Source organism: Arachis ipaensis, chromosome B4 (genome assembly GCF_059453495.1).
Source record: "Arachis ipaensis isolate K30076 ecotype BB chromosome B4, ASM5945349v1, whole genome shotgun sequence".
NCBI lineage: Eukaryota > Viridiplantae > Streptophyta > Magnoliopsida > Fabales > Fabaceae > Arachis > Arachis ipaensis.
In genome coordinates this window covers 143,689,551-143,708,020 of record NC_142439.1, presented here as the reverse complement: position 1 = coordinate 143,708,020, position 18,470 = coordinate 143,689,551, and the positions used below count along the sequence as shown (strand labels likewise).

General features: G+C 28.4%; 1 protein-coding gene across 1 annotated transcript; it reads right to left on the bottom strand.

Annotated features, from left to right (window-relative positions):
- Positions 1 to 2,191: 2,191 nt before the first annotated feature.
- Positions 2,192 to 4,686, bottom strand: LOC148569507 (uncharacterized). Its single transcript, XM_088485096.1, has 6 exons — positions 4,462 to 4,686; positions 3,311 to 3,867; positions 2,984 to 3,150; positions 2,671 to 2,878; positions 2,459 to 2,520; positions 2,192 to 2,349 (listed from the first exon to the last, which is right to left on the bottom strand). Exons 1-6 carry the CDS (start codon positions 4,684 to 4,686, stop codon positions 2,192 to 2,194), a joined length of 1,377 nt encoding a protein of 458 aa, XP_088341222.1.
- Positions 4,687 to 18,470: the final 13,784 nt, after the last annotated feature.

Sequence of the window (18,470 nt, the reverse complement as noted above, 5' to 3'; positions counted from 1 at the left end):
TTCACAACTGCACAAGGAAGAAGATAGATTTTACTCTTTCTGACACCAACACAAGTAAATTAAAGAAGCCTTGTGTCTCACGTGGCTCAGACATTTCATTCATCATCATCATTCATCATATAGTAGGAAAAAGTTCATGTGATCTATTATTACCCGCGAACAACATATATTAATAGTCAACCAAAGATGTGGAAAATCTTAGGAGAATATATATCACCTCCTATTATATTAAGGAAAAGTATAATGAGAGGATACTAAGCAATGTGAATAATAGATATGTCGGATGTTCAAATTCAATAGGTATGCAGATGACTAAGTTGATTATTTTTAATTGGATGGTTATTTTTTGTATTTGATTTACTCATGCCAGGTTAACAATGGATGAATGTTCAATTCACTAGGTGTACGGATGGTTATCCTAATATTAAGGTTTAAAAGGTAATTTCGGGGTGGAGCGTTTTTTTATTTTATTGGGTTAATTGTAAAGCCTATTGTTTACCTTACTTAAAAAAGTCATTGTCTACCTAAAAAAATTAATATATTAATTCTAAATGAAAGCAACAAAATAGTTAAAAATGGAAAATATATTGATTCATTGATAACCAACAAGGTAAGGTTACAAATAATAAAATGAGTTGAAGTTCTGTGTGTACATTATTGTGCTCACAATTAAGCACCGACTTGAATTTACTCCAACATGCGTGAAAAGCTAGGGTGCAACAATGACCCTCCCAATAACTTCTTAATCGTGGCGAGGTTCTCTTCGCTTAGAACTTCGGTTTGAAGCCATGGTGTCTAAAGTTTTTGTGAAGAAAATCAAAATCAATTTTGGATGTATGGTGATCAAATTTTGGTTACATACATTGGTAGAATTTTGAGGGAAGATGATCGAAAAATTGTTTAAAGTTTGATCAAATGGTTAAGATGTTTGAACATGCATAGTAATTTTGGATGTGAATGTAAGAAATTCAAATTTTGTATTCACATACATGTGTGTTTGGTAGGTATGTATGTTTAGTGACTTTGTTGTATTTATATTGGAGACTTGTATGAATAATACAATTTGTGTGTTCATATTTTTGTATGTTTGGTGGCTTCATTGGTGCATATATAAAGGATTAGGGTTTGATGTTTCATAATCAAGCATTCTATAATGTAGTCCATGGAGTTAGAGACCCATTGGGTGTAAGAACTCTTTGGTTAGAATTTTAGAATTCTTCGACATTTGTATTTTGTATACCAAGTTTATTTGTTGGTCTCTCTTTTGGTTAGAGAAGATTTATGTCAGTCTTGTGTGTCTTCTCTTTATTTTTGGTGAAAAGTATTTGTTCTTATTTACTTCTCTTGAAAGTTGAGACTATATACCATTTAGTTTAGTACTAATAAGTATTTTGGATGTATTTGAGACTTAGGTTTATTTGAATATTTGGTCATCTATTTGGTATCTCACTAGAGATTTTGATTTACGTATTGCGGTGTTGTCACCTATTTGTATCTTTGATATATTTTATGGTGAAATATTTATTTATCGTCTTTGTTCGTGAATGTAGACTTTAAGTTGAACCACGTTAATTTTTTGTGTCAAATTTTGCTAAATTCTGCTTTCGTTAGCTCTAGTATGCACTTTAGTCATCGTCTAAAATCCTAACAAGTGGTATTAGAGTTTAGAGTTGAGTTTTGGACTAAATTTATTTTAAAGATATTTGACACAATAGAAAATTTATGAAGATAATATTTTGGAGATGATTTTGAATATTATCTAATGTGGTTAATTTTGCATGAACCTTTGTTTTGACTGGAGTTTTGTGAAGTCAATTTTGAATCTATTAGCAAATTAATTTTGATCAGACAATGGTGAAAAATACAAAAAATGATCGAATCCAAAGGTTTGTCAGAAGCAAGGTTCTGAAAACCGAACCGCTTTAGCTATTGGTTCATTAGTTCATAGGTTCAATCGGTTCGACCGTAGTTGAACTGAAAAAACCGTTTTATAATAAAATAATAAATAAAATATAAATAAGCACATAAAAATATAATTATAGTCCAATCTAAACTTTAAAATATCATTCAAATTAAAAGTACTATATAAACTAGAATGTTATAATCTCATTCAAATACAAATTCAAAAGTCAAAAAACAAAACAACCAATCAAACATAACATAGCAGCATCAAAATGATCCAAGTTTGTCATCAATCATCAAAATCCTCCATAACTTGCTGCAGATTTGCGTCATTGATATCATCACCTTCATTTCCACTACTTGGACCAGAAAAAGCAAGTGGTGCAGCATAAAATGTACTACTACTACCACCACCACCACCTTGATCTAAATCAGCATCAATCTCATCTAAGAAAATATAACACATTATCAATAAATTAAAGATCAAAGCTATTGTAATTTATTGTCTGATCAATAAACTATAATACTCACCAAGCAAGTCTTCATTCAATATTACTTGGAAGATCAGGCTCTTTTTCAACAACCTCTTTCGTCACCCAAAAATCAACCTTATCAATACTTTTAATATCGATTAGATCATATTGCAACTTTTGCTTTCTTTTTTTTTTTCTTTCCTTCCTAACAAATTAAATACAATATATGATAAGCCTAGTATATTAACTATACAAAATCTAATGATATGAAATGAAAGGATGAAATATATATTACCTGGATTTAAGATGCAAATTATATGTAACATACACAATATCACTTATTAGCCTATCATGCTCCAATTTATTCCTTCTTGTTGTATGAATTTGATAAAAAAGACTCCAATTCCTTTCACACCCTGAAGAAACAGATGCTTGGCTAAGAATGCGAACTGCCATTTTTTGTAAACATGGAGCAGAACTACCAAACAACCTCCACCATTCATCTACAAATTACAATCCCATATCTCAAGTATTAGTTATCAAATTAAGGAAACCAAAACATAAAATAAGTAAATAACTAAATCTTATTATCAAACATATATTATTACCAGGTTGAAGTTTTTTTGCGGCTGGAACAGCTTGAGGCCTATCAAAGCTTTCCTTTCGATCTCTATATAAGTGTATTTCTTTCATTGCCTCAACTAAATCTAAATTATTAATCTTGCAATGCAATGTAACAAGATCAAGTAAAGCTCGCATGACATCAGGTGCTTCTCTATAATTTTCAGAAAAAAGCAAGCAGGATTCAAGAAATAGGCTGTTGCGTGAAGATTTTTTTTTTCAAATGTTTGTCCCATCTTGAGTTGATAATCTCTGTGTAAGGTTGATATGCAGTCTTCCTATGCTTGAACATTTCTTTGATTCCATTTTCTGACCTCAGCATACCTTCATAAATAATTCCCAATAATGGTTTATCATTGGCATCTACCAACCTCAGCAATTTAATCAACGAACTCATAATTTGGCATGCAGTAAAACAATCATCCCAAAATTTATTGTATAGGATAATTGCACTCACAGCTCTACCATTAGCACTTCTTCCTAATTTGTGTCCGGTAAAGTGTGTATCAACAACCAATGATTGTAAATCTGATTTGCGCTCAAAGATAGTCATCAATGTGAGGAAGACAGTGGCAAAACGAGTTGCACCTGGACGAACAATCTCCCTCCAATCATCTCTTTGTCTTAGCCAGGACAAGAACATTGTATGATTATATACAAACACGGTAATCTTTGAAGCACGTGTTGCAAGGTTAGAAATATGTGGCATGCTACTTATATCTTTTAAAATAAGATTCAAGCAATGAGCAGCACAAGGTGACCAGTGAATATTTTCAAATTTCTTATTAGTAAGCCTACCACCAGCAACATAATTTGCGGCATTATCTGTCACTACATTAACAATATTATCAGGTCCAATCCATTCAATCACCTCTAAAAACAAATCACACAAGCTTGAAGCATTTTTAACCCAATAATCTCAACTCTCAAGTGCACAACAAACAACATCCAAAATTATTCACAATTATCCAACAAATAACAAAATTCAGTTTAGTAAACAAACCAAAATCAGTTCAGCTTCAGTAATCAGTTAATCACTAATCAATAAACAACAATTATTAACCAAAGTTCACAGTTTTGGTGTTCATCATGTTGAATCATAGTTCAGTTTCAGTAATCACTAATTAGTAATCACAGTTCATTTTAGCAGGATCGGAATCAGTTCACAGTTTCACACTACACAGTTCAAAGAAAAATAAAACAGGGAGACAAATTTCAAAGTTCACAGTTTCGGTGTTCATCATGTTGAATCACAGTTCAGTTTCAGTAATCACTAATCAATAATCACAGTACAGTTTAGCTCCCTCCAATCAGTTGAGTCTTGAATCAGTTCACAGTTTCACAATACACAGTTCAAAGAAAAATAAAACAGGGAGAGTAGGAGACAGTGAAGGCACCTTCAAGGCTTCAACAGAACATGCAACAGGGAGAGTGAGAGTGAGGCGGTGGGAGACAGCAAAGGCACCTTCTCAGTTCGCGACGGCTGCTGCGGTGGCTCGACCCGTGTGAGTGAGGCGTTCTCACTTCTCAGTTCTCGACAGCGGTGGCTCGACCCGTGTGACGGTGTGATAGTGACTGAGTGAGGCGTTGGAAGCAGCTCAGTGAAGTCTGCTCGATGAATGAGAACTGAGAAGCACAAGCACTGAAGCAGAGAAGGGAAGGCAATTAGGGATCTCGGAATTTTGGACATTTAGGGATTCAGAGGGAAAAAATGGCAGCATTTTGTTGCCGTCCAAAAAACTGGCCGAGTCACGGTTTGGTTCGACCGACTGGTTACCGGTCGGTTTGCCAGTTCAATTCCACTTTTTGGATTTCGCGGTTTTGATGATTGACCGATTCATCTTTCTGTCCGGTTCACGATTCGACCGATTTGACCGGCCGGTTCGAACCGATTTTCAGAACATTGGTCATAAGCATGGAATTACACAGTACTCTACAATTATAATGAAATACATCATAATAGAACGGGGTGGTTGTAACACTCTATCATTCATTGTCTTATGTTTAAGTATGGTTTGGTGTTACGACTCAAGTTGGGATATAAATACTTATAGATATGGAAAGGAATATTATACTAGAAGCCTGCAAAAAGATTTAAAACTAAAATGAAAGACAATTCGCCAATTGTTCACACTCGAAAGTAAACATAAGCGCATCGGGAACGTAGATAATCAAAAGCTTGACGGAAGAATAATAGTAAAACAGAAGAGTAACAGTAAAGAGACATATATAAGTATGTATAAAAGTATCATCTAGTCTCGGCTCGCGAAGATTAGCCGGCTAGAGTTACAACAGTAAAACAGTTAGATATACATAACTTATCTTTCCAAAATATATCATAAGCCTCTAACGACAAGTCTTTAAAACAAGAGCATAATATAAGAGTTTCCAAAAGAAGGAGAGAGTTTAAAATTAAAGCAGAATAAAATGTCTTCTTCGCTGTCCTTTCAGATAAACCTCCCGTTCAGTGAGAAGCACGAGACCTGCATTTGAAATATAATAGTTTCTGAAACGGGTGAGAACATCATCCCTTTATAGGGTTTTCAATAGGGCAATAATTTCAAATAGAAACTATGTATAACCACATGAACCCGCTAGGCAATCTTAATCTTCATCATTCAAGGTTCAAGCCTAGGGTTCTTAGCAATCCGATTCAAGGTAGGTAAACTAAATCTCAACTATATTAGTGGTCTTTAAATATCATTTTTTCCTTATACAAATCATCATCTCTTTCAATGTCATGATTATTCATTTCAGTATTTAATCCTTATAATTTTATAGTCTCTAACAATTATCATTAATAACATTCAGTCTCAACAGTCTTAGTAAATCTCAACAGTCTCAATATGGGTTCTCAGTTATACTAGTACTCTTAAATTCTCAATTCAGAGTGAGTGGAACAGACCACTGCATCTACCGAGGGAGCTCACATATCAATTAGTATTCATTTTCATCATCCACTCATTTAATTATTATCATCTCATCAAGAACAGCTCTCAGCATCAACCGACACCAATAGGAGAGACCTCTCGATTGTTCAAACACATACAAAGCAATACAAGGAATACACAAGTAGAGAGAACAAATAAAGCAATTAGTCAAGTAGCATGTAGGTACATTTAATCAAGAAGACAAGCCAAATACATGATGCACACATAATCAATACACACAAATGCAAATGATGTATGACTGCCCTATGGCCAATGAGCTCATCTGTCGGTTATACAGCCAAATCCAACCATCCAGTAGCTAACTCGGATATTGTCTCTCTGCTGCGCATCTCCAGAAGGCATATAAACGGGGGAGTGTGCCCTACCACCTTCTCCTGGAGACAAACACCAGGAGGAATCTTATCGGAGGATTAGTGCCCTACCACCTTCTCCTGGTGAGGCCGTGCCATACAGATCGGGAGATTAATGCCCTACCACCTTACAGACAGAGAGAGAATATGGGAGAAAACATCGAGGGGATTAGTGCCTACCACTTTCAAACATCGAGGGATTAGTACCTTACCACCTTCTCACATCCCTCAATACACAATTAACGAGAATGCAGGAGAAAAAATTAGGGGATGAGTTCCCTATCACCTTCCTCACATTCCTCAAAATACAAGAGAGGAAATCCTTCATCCTCAACTTGTCTTTCTGTGAGTGGAATGAAATCACCGTCCTCCCTCCAACCAAAAAACTCAATTATCAACCGGGAGCAAGTGGGACAAAATCACAATCCTTGCATCTACCCCGCAAGCTCAAATACTGACTGAAAGCAAGCGAGATGAAACTACAATCCTTGTGTCTATCCCAGAAGCTCAAATATCAATCAAACTCATTCTGATTATTCTCTCGAATCAATTCAATCTCCTTATTAAATCATATCATCTCCTTCTCATTATCCTCTCGAATCATTTCAATCTCATCATTCAATCATATAATTCCATTTTCATTATCCTCTCGATCAACTCAATCTCATCATTCAATCATATAATCCCGTTCTCATTATCCTCTCGAATCAACTTAATTTCATCGTTCAATCATATAATCTCGTTCTCATTTAATTTATTTATTAGTTGTTAATTAATTATTTAATATTTTGTGAGATTTTACAGTAGTAGAGCGCATGAATAAGACATTAATAGAGAAAGCTCGGTGCATGTTATCTGATGCTGGATAAGGTAGACAATTTTAGGCAAAAACTGTGAGATATGCACAACATCTTGTTAACCACTTGTCATCATTTGCAATCAATGGTAAAACACCATTAGAAATATGTTCTGGAAAACCTACAATTGATTATGACTCTTTATGAGATTTAGTTTTGGAGTGAAAGGATAATGTCTTTGATGTCCGAAAACAAAGAAGATCACAGTTAGCAGGAATGTACATTTGATGAATCCACCATGTTGAGGGCAAACAAAGAAGAGACTGATAGTAGTTCAATGAAAATGGAGTATACATTGAAGAAGGTTGAGTTTGAGTAGCTAAATGTTAGCCCACTTAAAAGTACACCAACTGAACCTGTATGACTCAAGTGGAGCCAGTTGAAACGGACGAATCACCTGAAAGTTTTTTATTGCAGTCAGAATCAATTGCAGTTAGCTGACCGTAGACGAGAAACTTGTAAACCTACACGATTTGTCAATATGGTGCTATATGCACTTCCCGTAGTTAAAAAGGTTCTATCCAATTTTCAAGAAGTCATTCAGAGCTCAAAAAATGAAAAGTGGAAGGAAGCCATGGAAAAAGAGATAAAATCTCTTTAAAAGAACAACACTTGACAGTTTGCACAATTACCAAAGAACAATAAGGCAATTGGATGTAAATGGGTGTTTACAAAGAAATAAGAATTTCCTAATAAAAATGACATTCGCTACAAAGCAAGATTGGTAGCCAAAAACTATGCTAAGAGAAGAGTCGACTATAATGATATATTTTCTCCAGTCATGAAGCATTAAAGTGTTGACTGACTATGTAAAGAGAATTCCATTAAAAAGAGTGTTTCTTCGGATGTCTTTTCATCACCACCAATGCTCCACATTTTGCTGTAAGAAATCCATTTTTTATTTTTACTACTATGCCACTTGATTCTATGTCCCCAAGAGAAATGTGATTCTTCTTTAAACTCGACATTTATCGAACATCCTCTAGTATTCTGGTGGATCTATCTTGATTCCTCAGCTTGATTGAACCCATCTTAGCTGTCTTACGTGAAATATTATTTTTCATATAAACAATCTCACCTTTTTGTTCTTTAAAGTCTAAGAACCATTATAGAATGTGAGACATATGATAGGTGCAACCTGAATTAAAACAACAGAAAAAGAAGCTAAACAAATAGACGGTGGTAGATAAAGCATTGGTAGTGAAAAAACATCAAAAACACCAAACAAAGAGTAGAAAAGATAGATCAAAGTCAAAAGCCAGAATTTCCAAAGACGAGTATGCTTTCTGTCGTGAGAAAGGACATTGGAAGAAAGATTGTCCAAAACTGAAGAACAAAGGAAAAGCTCCTCATAATGCAAATATTGCTAGTACGAAAATGAAGACTCATATTACTCGTTAATAGTATCATCAACAAAAACCCACAAATACATTGAGTATCATGAATCATAGTGTCAAATCTCTTTTTTTTTTTTTTGTTTCCCATCACACAATGCTCACAAAATTCCGATTTACAGGATTTAACGTTTTTAAGCAGTCCTTATTTAATTAAAGTTTACAAGGCTTTCTCATCAGCATATCCTAAACGCCTATGCCACAATTTTATTGCTTCTGCATCTTTATCGTCACTGGAAATTATTGTTGTCACTGTTGTTACTGTTCCAACAACCAAACTACCTTGATAGTAATACAAGTTGTTTTTTCATGTGCCTTTCATCACCACCAATGCTCTAGATTTTTCTATAAGAATTTTACTTTTCATTTTTTTCACTAGGTCACTTGATTCTATGACTAAAAAAAAAAGGAGATTTTTCTTCAAATTCTGCACATATCAAACATTCTCCAAAATTCTGGTGGATCCATCTTAATTCTTTAACCTGATTGAATTTATTCCAGTTATCTTACATGAAATGTTATTTTCCATGTAAATAACTCCACCTTTTATATAGTTTTTTAAAATTTAAAAACCACTCTCAAATGGAAGACATATGATAAGTGTAGCGTGAATCCAAAAATCACTCATCTGAGTAAAACTTTTAAAATCGAATGTTATATTGACTTTTAAATATGCTAATTATTCATATCAAATTTAATTGTGAGACAATATCAATTTTATTTTAAATTTTTTGAAATTAAAATAGAATATTTAAAACGTTAATAACTAAATTAAAATCTTGTCTAAATATCGAGGTCTAAATAGTATTTTATCTATATATATATATATATATATATGAATTAAATTAAACCACTACACTAAGATCGATACTATAAAAATAAGATAATGATTTATGTTATCTTTAATTAATTTGATTTCAGCATTCGATTCCAATGAAGAATAGCTTTGTCTGATATCTAATAATGCTTAATTAATAATTATATAACGGATTATTAAAAAAGAAAAAAAAAAAGCCGAACTGATGTACAAAACGTGTCGTTTATATTAACCAAAAAAATGTTACAATAATAAAATGAGTTGAAGTTGTGTGTGTATTGTATGTGCTCACAACTAAGCACCGACTAGAATTTACTCCAACATGCGTGCATAGCCACTGTTACATTGTAGATCTGGCAACCTGAAAAGTTTTCAGTTTCAGCAATACTTCGTCACTCTTCATCATAATAACATCAAATTTTTATTAATATGAAAATATTTAGTAACAAAATAAAATAAAATTAATTTTGATACACTGTTAGTGTACTACGTTAATAAAAATAAGTAAGTAACTATATCTTATATTAATTATGTGAATGGTCATCTAAAAAAATAACTGTGATTGTACGATTATACAAAATATTTTACATTTTCAATGCATAAAAATTAAACTCAAATAAAATTCGTTAAAAATAATTAAAATTTGTCTTATTTAATATTTCTTAATTATTATTAGAATTAAATATTAAATAAAAAATTTAAACTTTTTTTTTGTCTAATATTACCGTTCTGATAGGTAAGATGTATTACTACAATAATTTTTTTGTTGTTAAGTTTTTAAACCATGATTATAACCTAAAAAGATGTCACAGAAAAAGAATAGTTAATTTAATATTTGTATATTAAAGAGATATTATTATTTATGTACATTTTTTTATTTTTAGTAGAAGTAATAACATAATATAAATATGATATAAAAAATTTTATGATAGAAAGATCTACGGTTTGATTCTTAGCTTATTGAATCCCTAAAAAAAAGAATTCTAGCATAAAAAATATAAAATTTATATGCAAACTCGTAAAAGAGATTTCAGCTTAAATTTTTAGGAGAACTAATTTCATAAATATTAAATATAAATATAAAAATAAAAAACAATATAACCTGCATTCTTTTTATTTTTATTTTTAATTCTTATATTTGGGTCCTAATTATATACAACTAACGCATGCTGCCTTACAATGTGAACTTGATAGTTTAGGAAATTCAGATTCATCTACTAATTAAGTAATTAATTTATTAATCTGTTTAAATAAATGTTGAATATTCAAATCATATTTTGTGTATATAATAATTATTAGCCAACTATAAATTTTTTTAAAAATTTAGATTTATAACAAATTAGTTATTAATTTGTCAAATTAGCGATAGTAGACAAAAAAAAGTTAATAGTATTGGAAACAATAAATTAAAGAATCTTAATTAATAGAACATAATAATTAATTAATTAATTTGTATACCACACATAACACGTTATGAATTGAATTAACGTGAGATTAGAATGAAGTGTAGAATTAGGAAGTGGCATACTATTATAAGAAGATGAGCATTGACCAACGCTTAAGTATCAGAATTGACACTGACACAATAGAGCTTTATTTCGAAGTCTTCAATCAATGCCGTTTGAATCTAGCTGTGTGCGATGGAGCCTCATTATGGAACCAAACTAGGTCCTTTTCCAACTTCAAGTTCCAACTATACTAGCTTTCTTTGCTTCCCATCTCATCATTTATTCCTAACAATAAATTAAACATCATATTATTACATTTTCATATAAACTTTAAGATAAAATATAATTTTACAATCTAAAGCTCAAAATATATATTTGTTCAAAATCCAAAAGAATAATTTAAATAATTTTTTATTCTTATAAAATATTTGTTTTTATAATTCTCTTTTGTTTATTTAAATTTAAAAGTTATTTATTTTAGTTTTGGTCATTATTAGTTTGTTTACACTTTGTCATATATGTGTATTAATTTACATATTAATATTTAAGATTTATAGATATAGTATATACAACCCAATGTGAGTTTTTCTATTTTGATGCCGTAATCGAATGAGAATTTAGAATAGATAAAAAAGAGGCTCGTGGGATTGACGAGAGGGGGGGGGGAGCTATATTTCTGGGAGTGAATTCCAGGCGAATATGAACCGCATGGATACAAGTTATGCCATGGAATGAAAGAGAATTTCGAATCAGCTTTGTCTACGAGCAAAGAAGCTATAAGTAATGCAATTAGGAATCTCACGAAGAGTTCGATCCTAGCTCAAGAATAAAACTTAAATTCAAAATATGATTAAAAATATCAATTAGGTGAACTTATCATCTTTTTAAAGTAAAATAATTGCATGACTATATAAAGCATTATATAAGGAGTTTTTGATGAATGTGGCATCTAATTATTGTGTTTGATAGATGGAAAAAATATAAAGACAGTTAAATAGTGATAGGACCAAAAAAAATTATATTCATATCTTTGTTCTCAACTTTTTATAATTAAATAAAATTTCTAAAAAATATTTTATTTATTTTTATATTTTTATTAACGGATCTACCGACCAAGAATGCAAACTAAATTGAATATGCAATGTGCTCTTGCCTTTGGTTCAAGATGCACTCGATTACTATGCCTGCGTTGCCTACCCTACCCCATGCACCACCACAATATCACGATGTTCTTATTATATCTCTCCTTTTTTGAATTTTTTAATTTATTTAAAATTAAAAAATTAAATAGAAAATTTAACTGCTATATATGATCAACAACAACAACAAAACTGGTCCAAAAGAGGCATGATGATGGCTAGTGGCCACAACACACTATAATATATTCTATATTCCATTTTAAGAATTGAGTAGCACTATCCGTCTCTACAGCTCGCGTGCACGTAAAGGGATTTAACTTTCCTATACAAAACGGACAATCTATATATATCTTCTGTTTATTGTTAGGTATAGAATTAGATATTATTCAATTTCACCAAAATGGAAATTTTTTTTCTAAGTTTGTTGAATCGTATTGTGTAGATTGTTACTAACGGAAGAAGGTAACATACGATAAATATAATATTATTCCTAAGGTACCAAGGTAGAAAACAAAAAAGCAAACCTACATACTCTGTTATGAACAAGTGGGTGTAGTAAATAAATAAGTCAAGGACCATAATATGCATTACATTTTTCATCATTTTTTAATATATATTTAATTTCTTTTGTCTTTTATTTATCAACCTTAGATAAATTCATCAATTTGATATATATATATATATATTATATTGAAAAAATTAAATTAATGAAAAACACTACACCAAAACCACCAAGTACGACAGTATGGGACGGTCTGCTAAATAGTTCTGCGACAGTTACTCACTCGCAGCTAAATTGGATACCATTAAAGATGTGTGTAGTTGGAAAAATTATAAATAATTTTTAAAAATTTTAAAATAGGAATATCATATTTTCATGTTTAGTTCAAAGATTGAAAAGATATTTTTAAGCAAGTTTAATTTCAGGGAATCAAAATACCATTATTTCAATTCCCACCTTTCCTTAAATATATTTAATTCCCATGAGAATAAAATCTAAGTAACAAAGTAATACTTGAAACAGGAAAGGCTCAGGTACATGGGAATGGGGCACTTGCCCTCACTAAATTAAAAAAAAATCTATATAAATATATATATATATATATTTGTTTCCAATATAATTATATTTTTTGTTTCCACAAAAAATTACAAAATTTTGTCTTGAGATTTATGATAAAATCAATTTTTATTAAATTTAATATGTAACAATATTTATTTTGTTAAATTTGATTTAATATAAAAATAAAAAATAAGTAAATAAACTAACTTAATAAAAAATTAATGAACAGTATTAATATAATTTTTAAAACTAATTAATTAGTTAATTACCAAATTAAAACTCAGTTTTTTAAATATAAGTAAAATTATTCTTGTCTTCAAAAATTAATTGAAATAAAAAAATAGTATCTATCTATTAATTAATATTCTTTATTTTAAAATTATATAATATTTTTAATTTTATCTATTAAATAATCTTGCTTGTAACAACTATTTTGAATTAAAAAATATTATATGTCATAAATATTATAACAAATAAATTTTCTAATTCAATGGATGGTAATTAATATTTAAAAATTATAATGAGCAGTAAAATAATTATTTAAAAGTATAGAAATTAATTTTAATATATTAAAATATGTATTCTTTTACATAGATATTTAATTATATTTATTCTTTTAGATAACTATTTACGTGATGAATGTAAAAAGTTATTTTTTAATTACAATATATAATTAAATAGATGCATAAAATCTTTAATCTTACAGTGTATCAAAATTAAATTAAAAAAAATATAAAAATTTAATTATTAAAAAAAAGAAATAAAAATAATTATAAATTAAGTTTCTATTATTTTATATAACATACTTTTTATATACAGGTTTATTTTGTTTATATTTATATATAATTCTAGTTTCAAATTATAAATACTAGTGTAACAATAAACGTTAATGTGCCAACTAATTCACTCTTTTTATTATTAAATGTGTATAAAAGTAAATAAAAATAAAATTAGTTAGGATGATAAATTATTTATAATTTAGTTAAGATGTTTTAAGTTTAAATTTTTAAAAATAATTTTTTTTTATAAATTATATATAATGAATAGTATTTTAAGATTGAAAGTATTCATTAACTTTTTTTAATTTTTATATCTCCATTATTATATTTTTAGTATAATTAGCAATGCTCAATAACATTTATTTTAACGGTGGACATGTAAAATTTTTCTATCAATTTATCACATAAAACTTAATGGTGTTGCTTATATGTATAGTTAACTATTGTGATATATTTATTTATGAAAAATTGTCATATGAATAATAATTTTTAGAGTGAAACTTCACCTATTTTTGTTAGGATTCATGATAAATAGAGAACAATTAGTAAATATTATATGCAAATTTAAAAGATAATAAATATTTACCGTCCAAAACTATATCATTTTTATACTTATGTGATAACCTGACAGTAACGAGACACAAACCATAATAAATAATGAAATATGTGAAAAATTCTGTTTCATTTTATATTATTTATTAACACAAAGACATACATATCCATCCACTGTTTACTAACATGGAAAATTTAATTGATATTTTTTTTTTATCAAAGATTAATTAGTCCAAAAGGTATTATATATATTAATGTGCGTTTTTTATATGTTTAGGCTCTCTCGTAGTGGTTCTCATTTGAGTTCACTTCCTTGATTTAAAACAACCTCATTAGCCGCTGGTATATCTTAGAATGGATTATAATTTATTTGACGAATATAATGTTATGCATATGATTTTCAGCTTATATGTCACTTTTATTAGAAATTATTATATTCAACTTATTAGTGTGTAATTAAATTACTAATTAATGTGTATATATAAATTACTAATAAATTCATTATTTATTATTTATTAAAATTACACACATACATGCATATACAAGTCATGAATTCCCACGGTCATGATCAACCATGTTTTTTTTAGATACTGAATCAAGCATGTTTAGTGAACTTCCAATTATTATTATGATTTTATTTTAGTATTATATGTCTAAGTAGGCTATTAAAAACCAAAGCAATTAAATTTAAAGTTTAGTAATTAAGTCTTATAAATTTCATTTAATTCTATATATGATTATTTGTTCAATTCTTGTAATCATTTTCTCTTGTTTTGGTATAACGGAAGAAAAAATTTAAATTTAAATATTCGTATTATTATATATTAATTTAAAATATGATATTATCTAAATAAATATTTGATTCTTATAAAATGGTGTTTTTTTTTTTTTTAAATTTTGATCTCTATAAATTCCTTTTCTAATTTTGGATCAATAAAATTTTAAAAATTTTAAATTCTAGGATAAAGTACTAAATTGGTTCCATAGGTTTTGGCGTAATTCTGTTTTGGTCCTTAGGGTTTAAAGTGTTCTATTTAAATCTAAAAAAATTTCATTTAGCATCAATTTAGTCCCACAGTGAGGTTAAAATTAAATAATTAATAAAATGTCCTACATAACAACAGTTCAAGAATAAAATCGATAATCTGGAGAACAAGTACAAGCTCCAGAGGCACAAAATCAATCATTGATGTATCAATACATTTATTTATCATTTTCTTTAGTTTTATAGAAAATATTTTATTTATATTATAAAAAAAATATTAAACCTGATTTGATTCGATCGAATTATACAATCTAAACCGAATATCTTTAAATTTTTTGATAAAAAGATAAATATATCTCTGAGTTTTTGTTTTGCAGACATTTAAATCTCTAAAAATTTAAAATAACAATTAAATCCTTAAAAAAAATTTTGAATTTATTGTTATTGTTATAAAAAAATAACAAATTCATTAATACATCCAATAATAATGCGATACGTAAATGTCTTTACAAAAAGATTTTTTACACATCTTTACAGGAGCATCGCTCACAGCTTAAATACTAATTAGGTAATAATAAGTAATATTATATAATATAAAAATCTTATTTAAACCCAAAAGGATAGTCCCGCAAAGCGTTGGGTGAAGTTAATGAGTGTTTGGTGAAGTTTTCTGTGTATTTTTCCTCATCAATTAAGTGAGTGTTTGATGAAATTGGTAAAATGAGAAGTCGCTTTTCATTTCAGAAATTTGTAAATGACATCATGTTCTTTTACATCAACACAGCTTTCTGACCATACAGGTTATAGGCAGAACAGTGTAAAGGCATTTAAAACTGATCCTTTTTTTTTTTATTTTGTAATAAAAAAATAATAAAAAATTTGCACTGCCAGATATTTGGGCTACCAATATTTGATCTACGTCTGCAATGACGGCAATAATTGGAGGGAACCAAAATTATGAACCCAAAAAAATCTATAATTATTAAGTTTGTACCATATATATATGGATCACAATCACAATATGACAAAAAGAATCACATAATTTGGTCAATTATGAATATATTGTACAAGACAAATTTGATACTATTATTCTAACTTATCTAATAACAAAACCCAGATTGAAGCAAAGCAGAATAATGAAGATAGAAGAGGAAATGAAAAAGAAATAAGAGTAGTTCAGAGGTAGTCAAAGTTTGATGAGCTTAATTAATGTGAATGAGAGCCAGTTGCATTGCATTCCCGTTCAACAATGCGTAAAATAATCTTCATTTTATTTTTGTTCTCATTTAATTTAAGGGCCAGTTTGGCTAAATTTTTTAAACAAGTTCTTTTAAAAAAAGAAATTTAAAATATAAGGACTTTTATTAATAACAACTTTTAAATAAGTTATTTTGTGTTTGAAAAGTTATTATAGAAGTCCTTGTTTTAAAGTTGTACATTAAATAAGAGTGATAAAATAATTTTTGAAAATAAAAAAAGTCATATTTTTTAACTTTTTCAAAAGCTCTTAAATAATTTTTTAAAAAGTTAAAAATTTATCTAAAAAATTATACCAAACACTATTAATATAACTTTTTATAAGTAAAAAAAAAGTAACTTTTAGAATTTCCAAACGGACTCTAATATTATGAGCGCCTCCCTTTATTGATAACACGTCAAATTTACGGCCATGAATTACATGCTTTTTAATCTTTTTGTTATTTAATTAAGATTCAGCCATTTTAATATATGGTTTAAACATATATATTTGTTAAGAATGTAAAAAAAAAAGAAAAAAAGAGGGTGATGTAGTAATTACTAATTAATATTTCAAAAAGAAAAACTTAAATCCGTATGCTTTTCAACAAATGTTTCTTCATTTTAATTTTTTATATATCTACAAATATTTATTTTGTATACGTTTTATTTTTAAAATAAAATGCAAAGTAAAGACGAATTCTTATCTCAAATTTCAAGAAGTAAAAAAAAATTAGGGAGTAAATTTTTATAACCAATTTTAACCATTTTTGTTTATTCTTAAAATCATTTTTTTACTCATATCGAATAATGCTAGAAGCCTAATGATATTTGTTGTTTTTGACTAACTGTTAGCCAATTAACAATATTTAAAAATATTGATTAAAAATATATTATTAAATTATTAGACTAAAAATATTAGATTAATAATTAAAAATGCTGGTTTATATAAAATAAAATTACTAACCCTTAATTTTTATTTTTATTTTTTTATCTACAATTGTAAATCTAACTTCAATTCTATCGTAACATATTTCCTCTCTCAAGTATATTTTGTATACAAAAAAATTCAACCGCATCTTAAAAAAAAGCTTCATTAACCAAAAGAGGACAATGTCCCCTCGCCCTTATTTTTATTGCGAAATAATTTTTAGTCCTCTCTGAATTCAATTTAGCTCTGCTTCTGACTAATCAACCATTTATATATAAAATATATGATATCATATAAAATACCCACCAAAATAAATAAAGTAATATATATATATATATAATTTAATAACTTATTTTTAGTTTGTACATTATATTTTTGTATGTATCTCTCTCAAAATTTCAAACAAAATTATCATTGACTTGAATATTTTATTTCACTTTATAATTTTTTTGTAATAGGATTTTGATTTTTTTTTCTAGTATATAATTCTAGACAATCATATTAGTTATACATAAAAAATAAATCATTTATATAAATTAAAATACATGTTAAAATATAAATATATATTAAAAATAATTTAAATAATATATATTTATATACAAATACATAATGACGAATTTTTTATTTGTACATAATATTATAATATTTAAATATTCATTTGGATGTTAATATGCGTCAACTTAAAAAAAAAAAAACTAATATTAAGCAATAGTTCTCTACTTGTATTTAAAAAAAGAAAATCTTGTATTTCTGTAATTCTATCTAAGATGCAATGTCCAAACATGCATTACTATACAAATGTTTATCCTAGTTGAGCAACTAACCAATGGTAGTTAAGACATGAACAATGTCTATCCTCCCTCTACAGTCTTCATATCAACAATTTATGGATATAAGAGAAGTCCCCCAAAAATAGTAGCAGCTATGCAACACATGGTCAAATAAAATAAGAAAAAAATTCAGGTGCAGTCGACT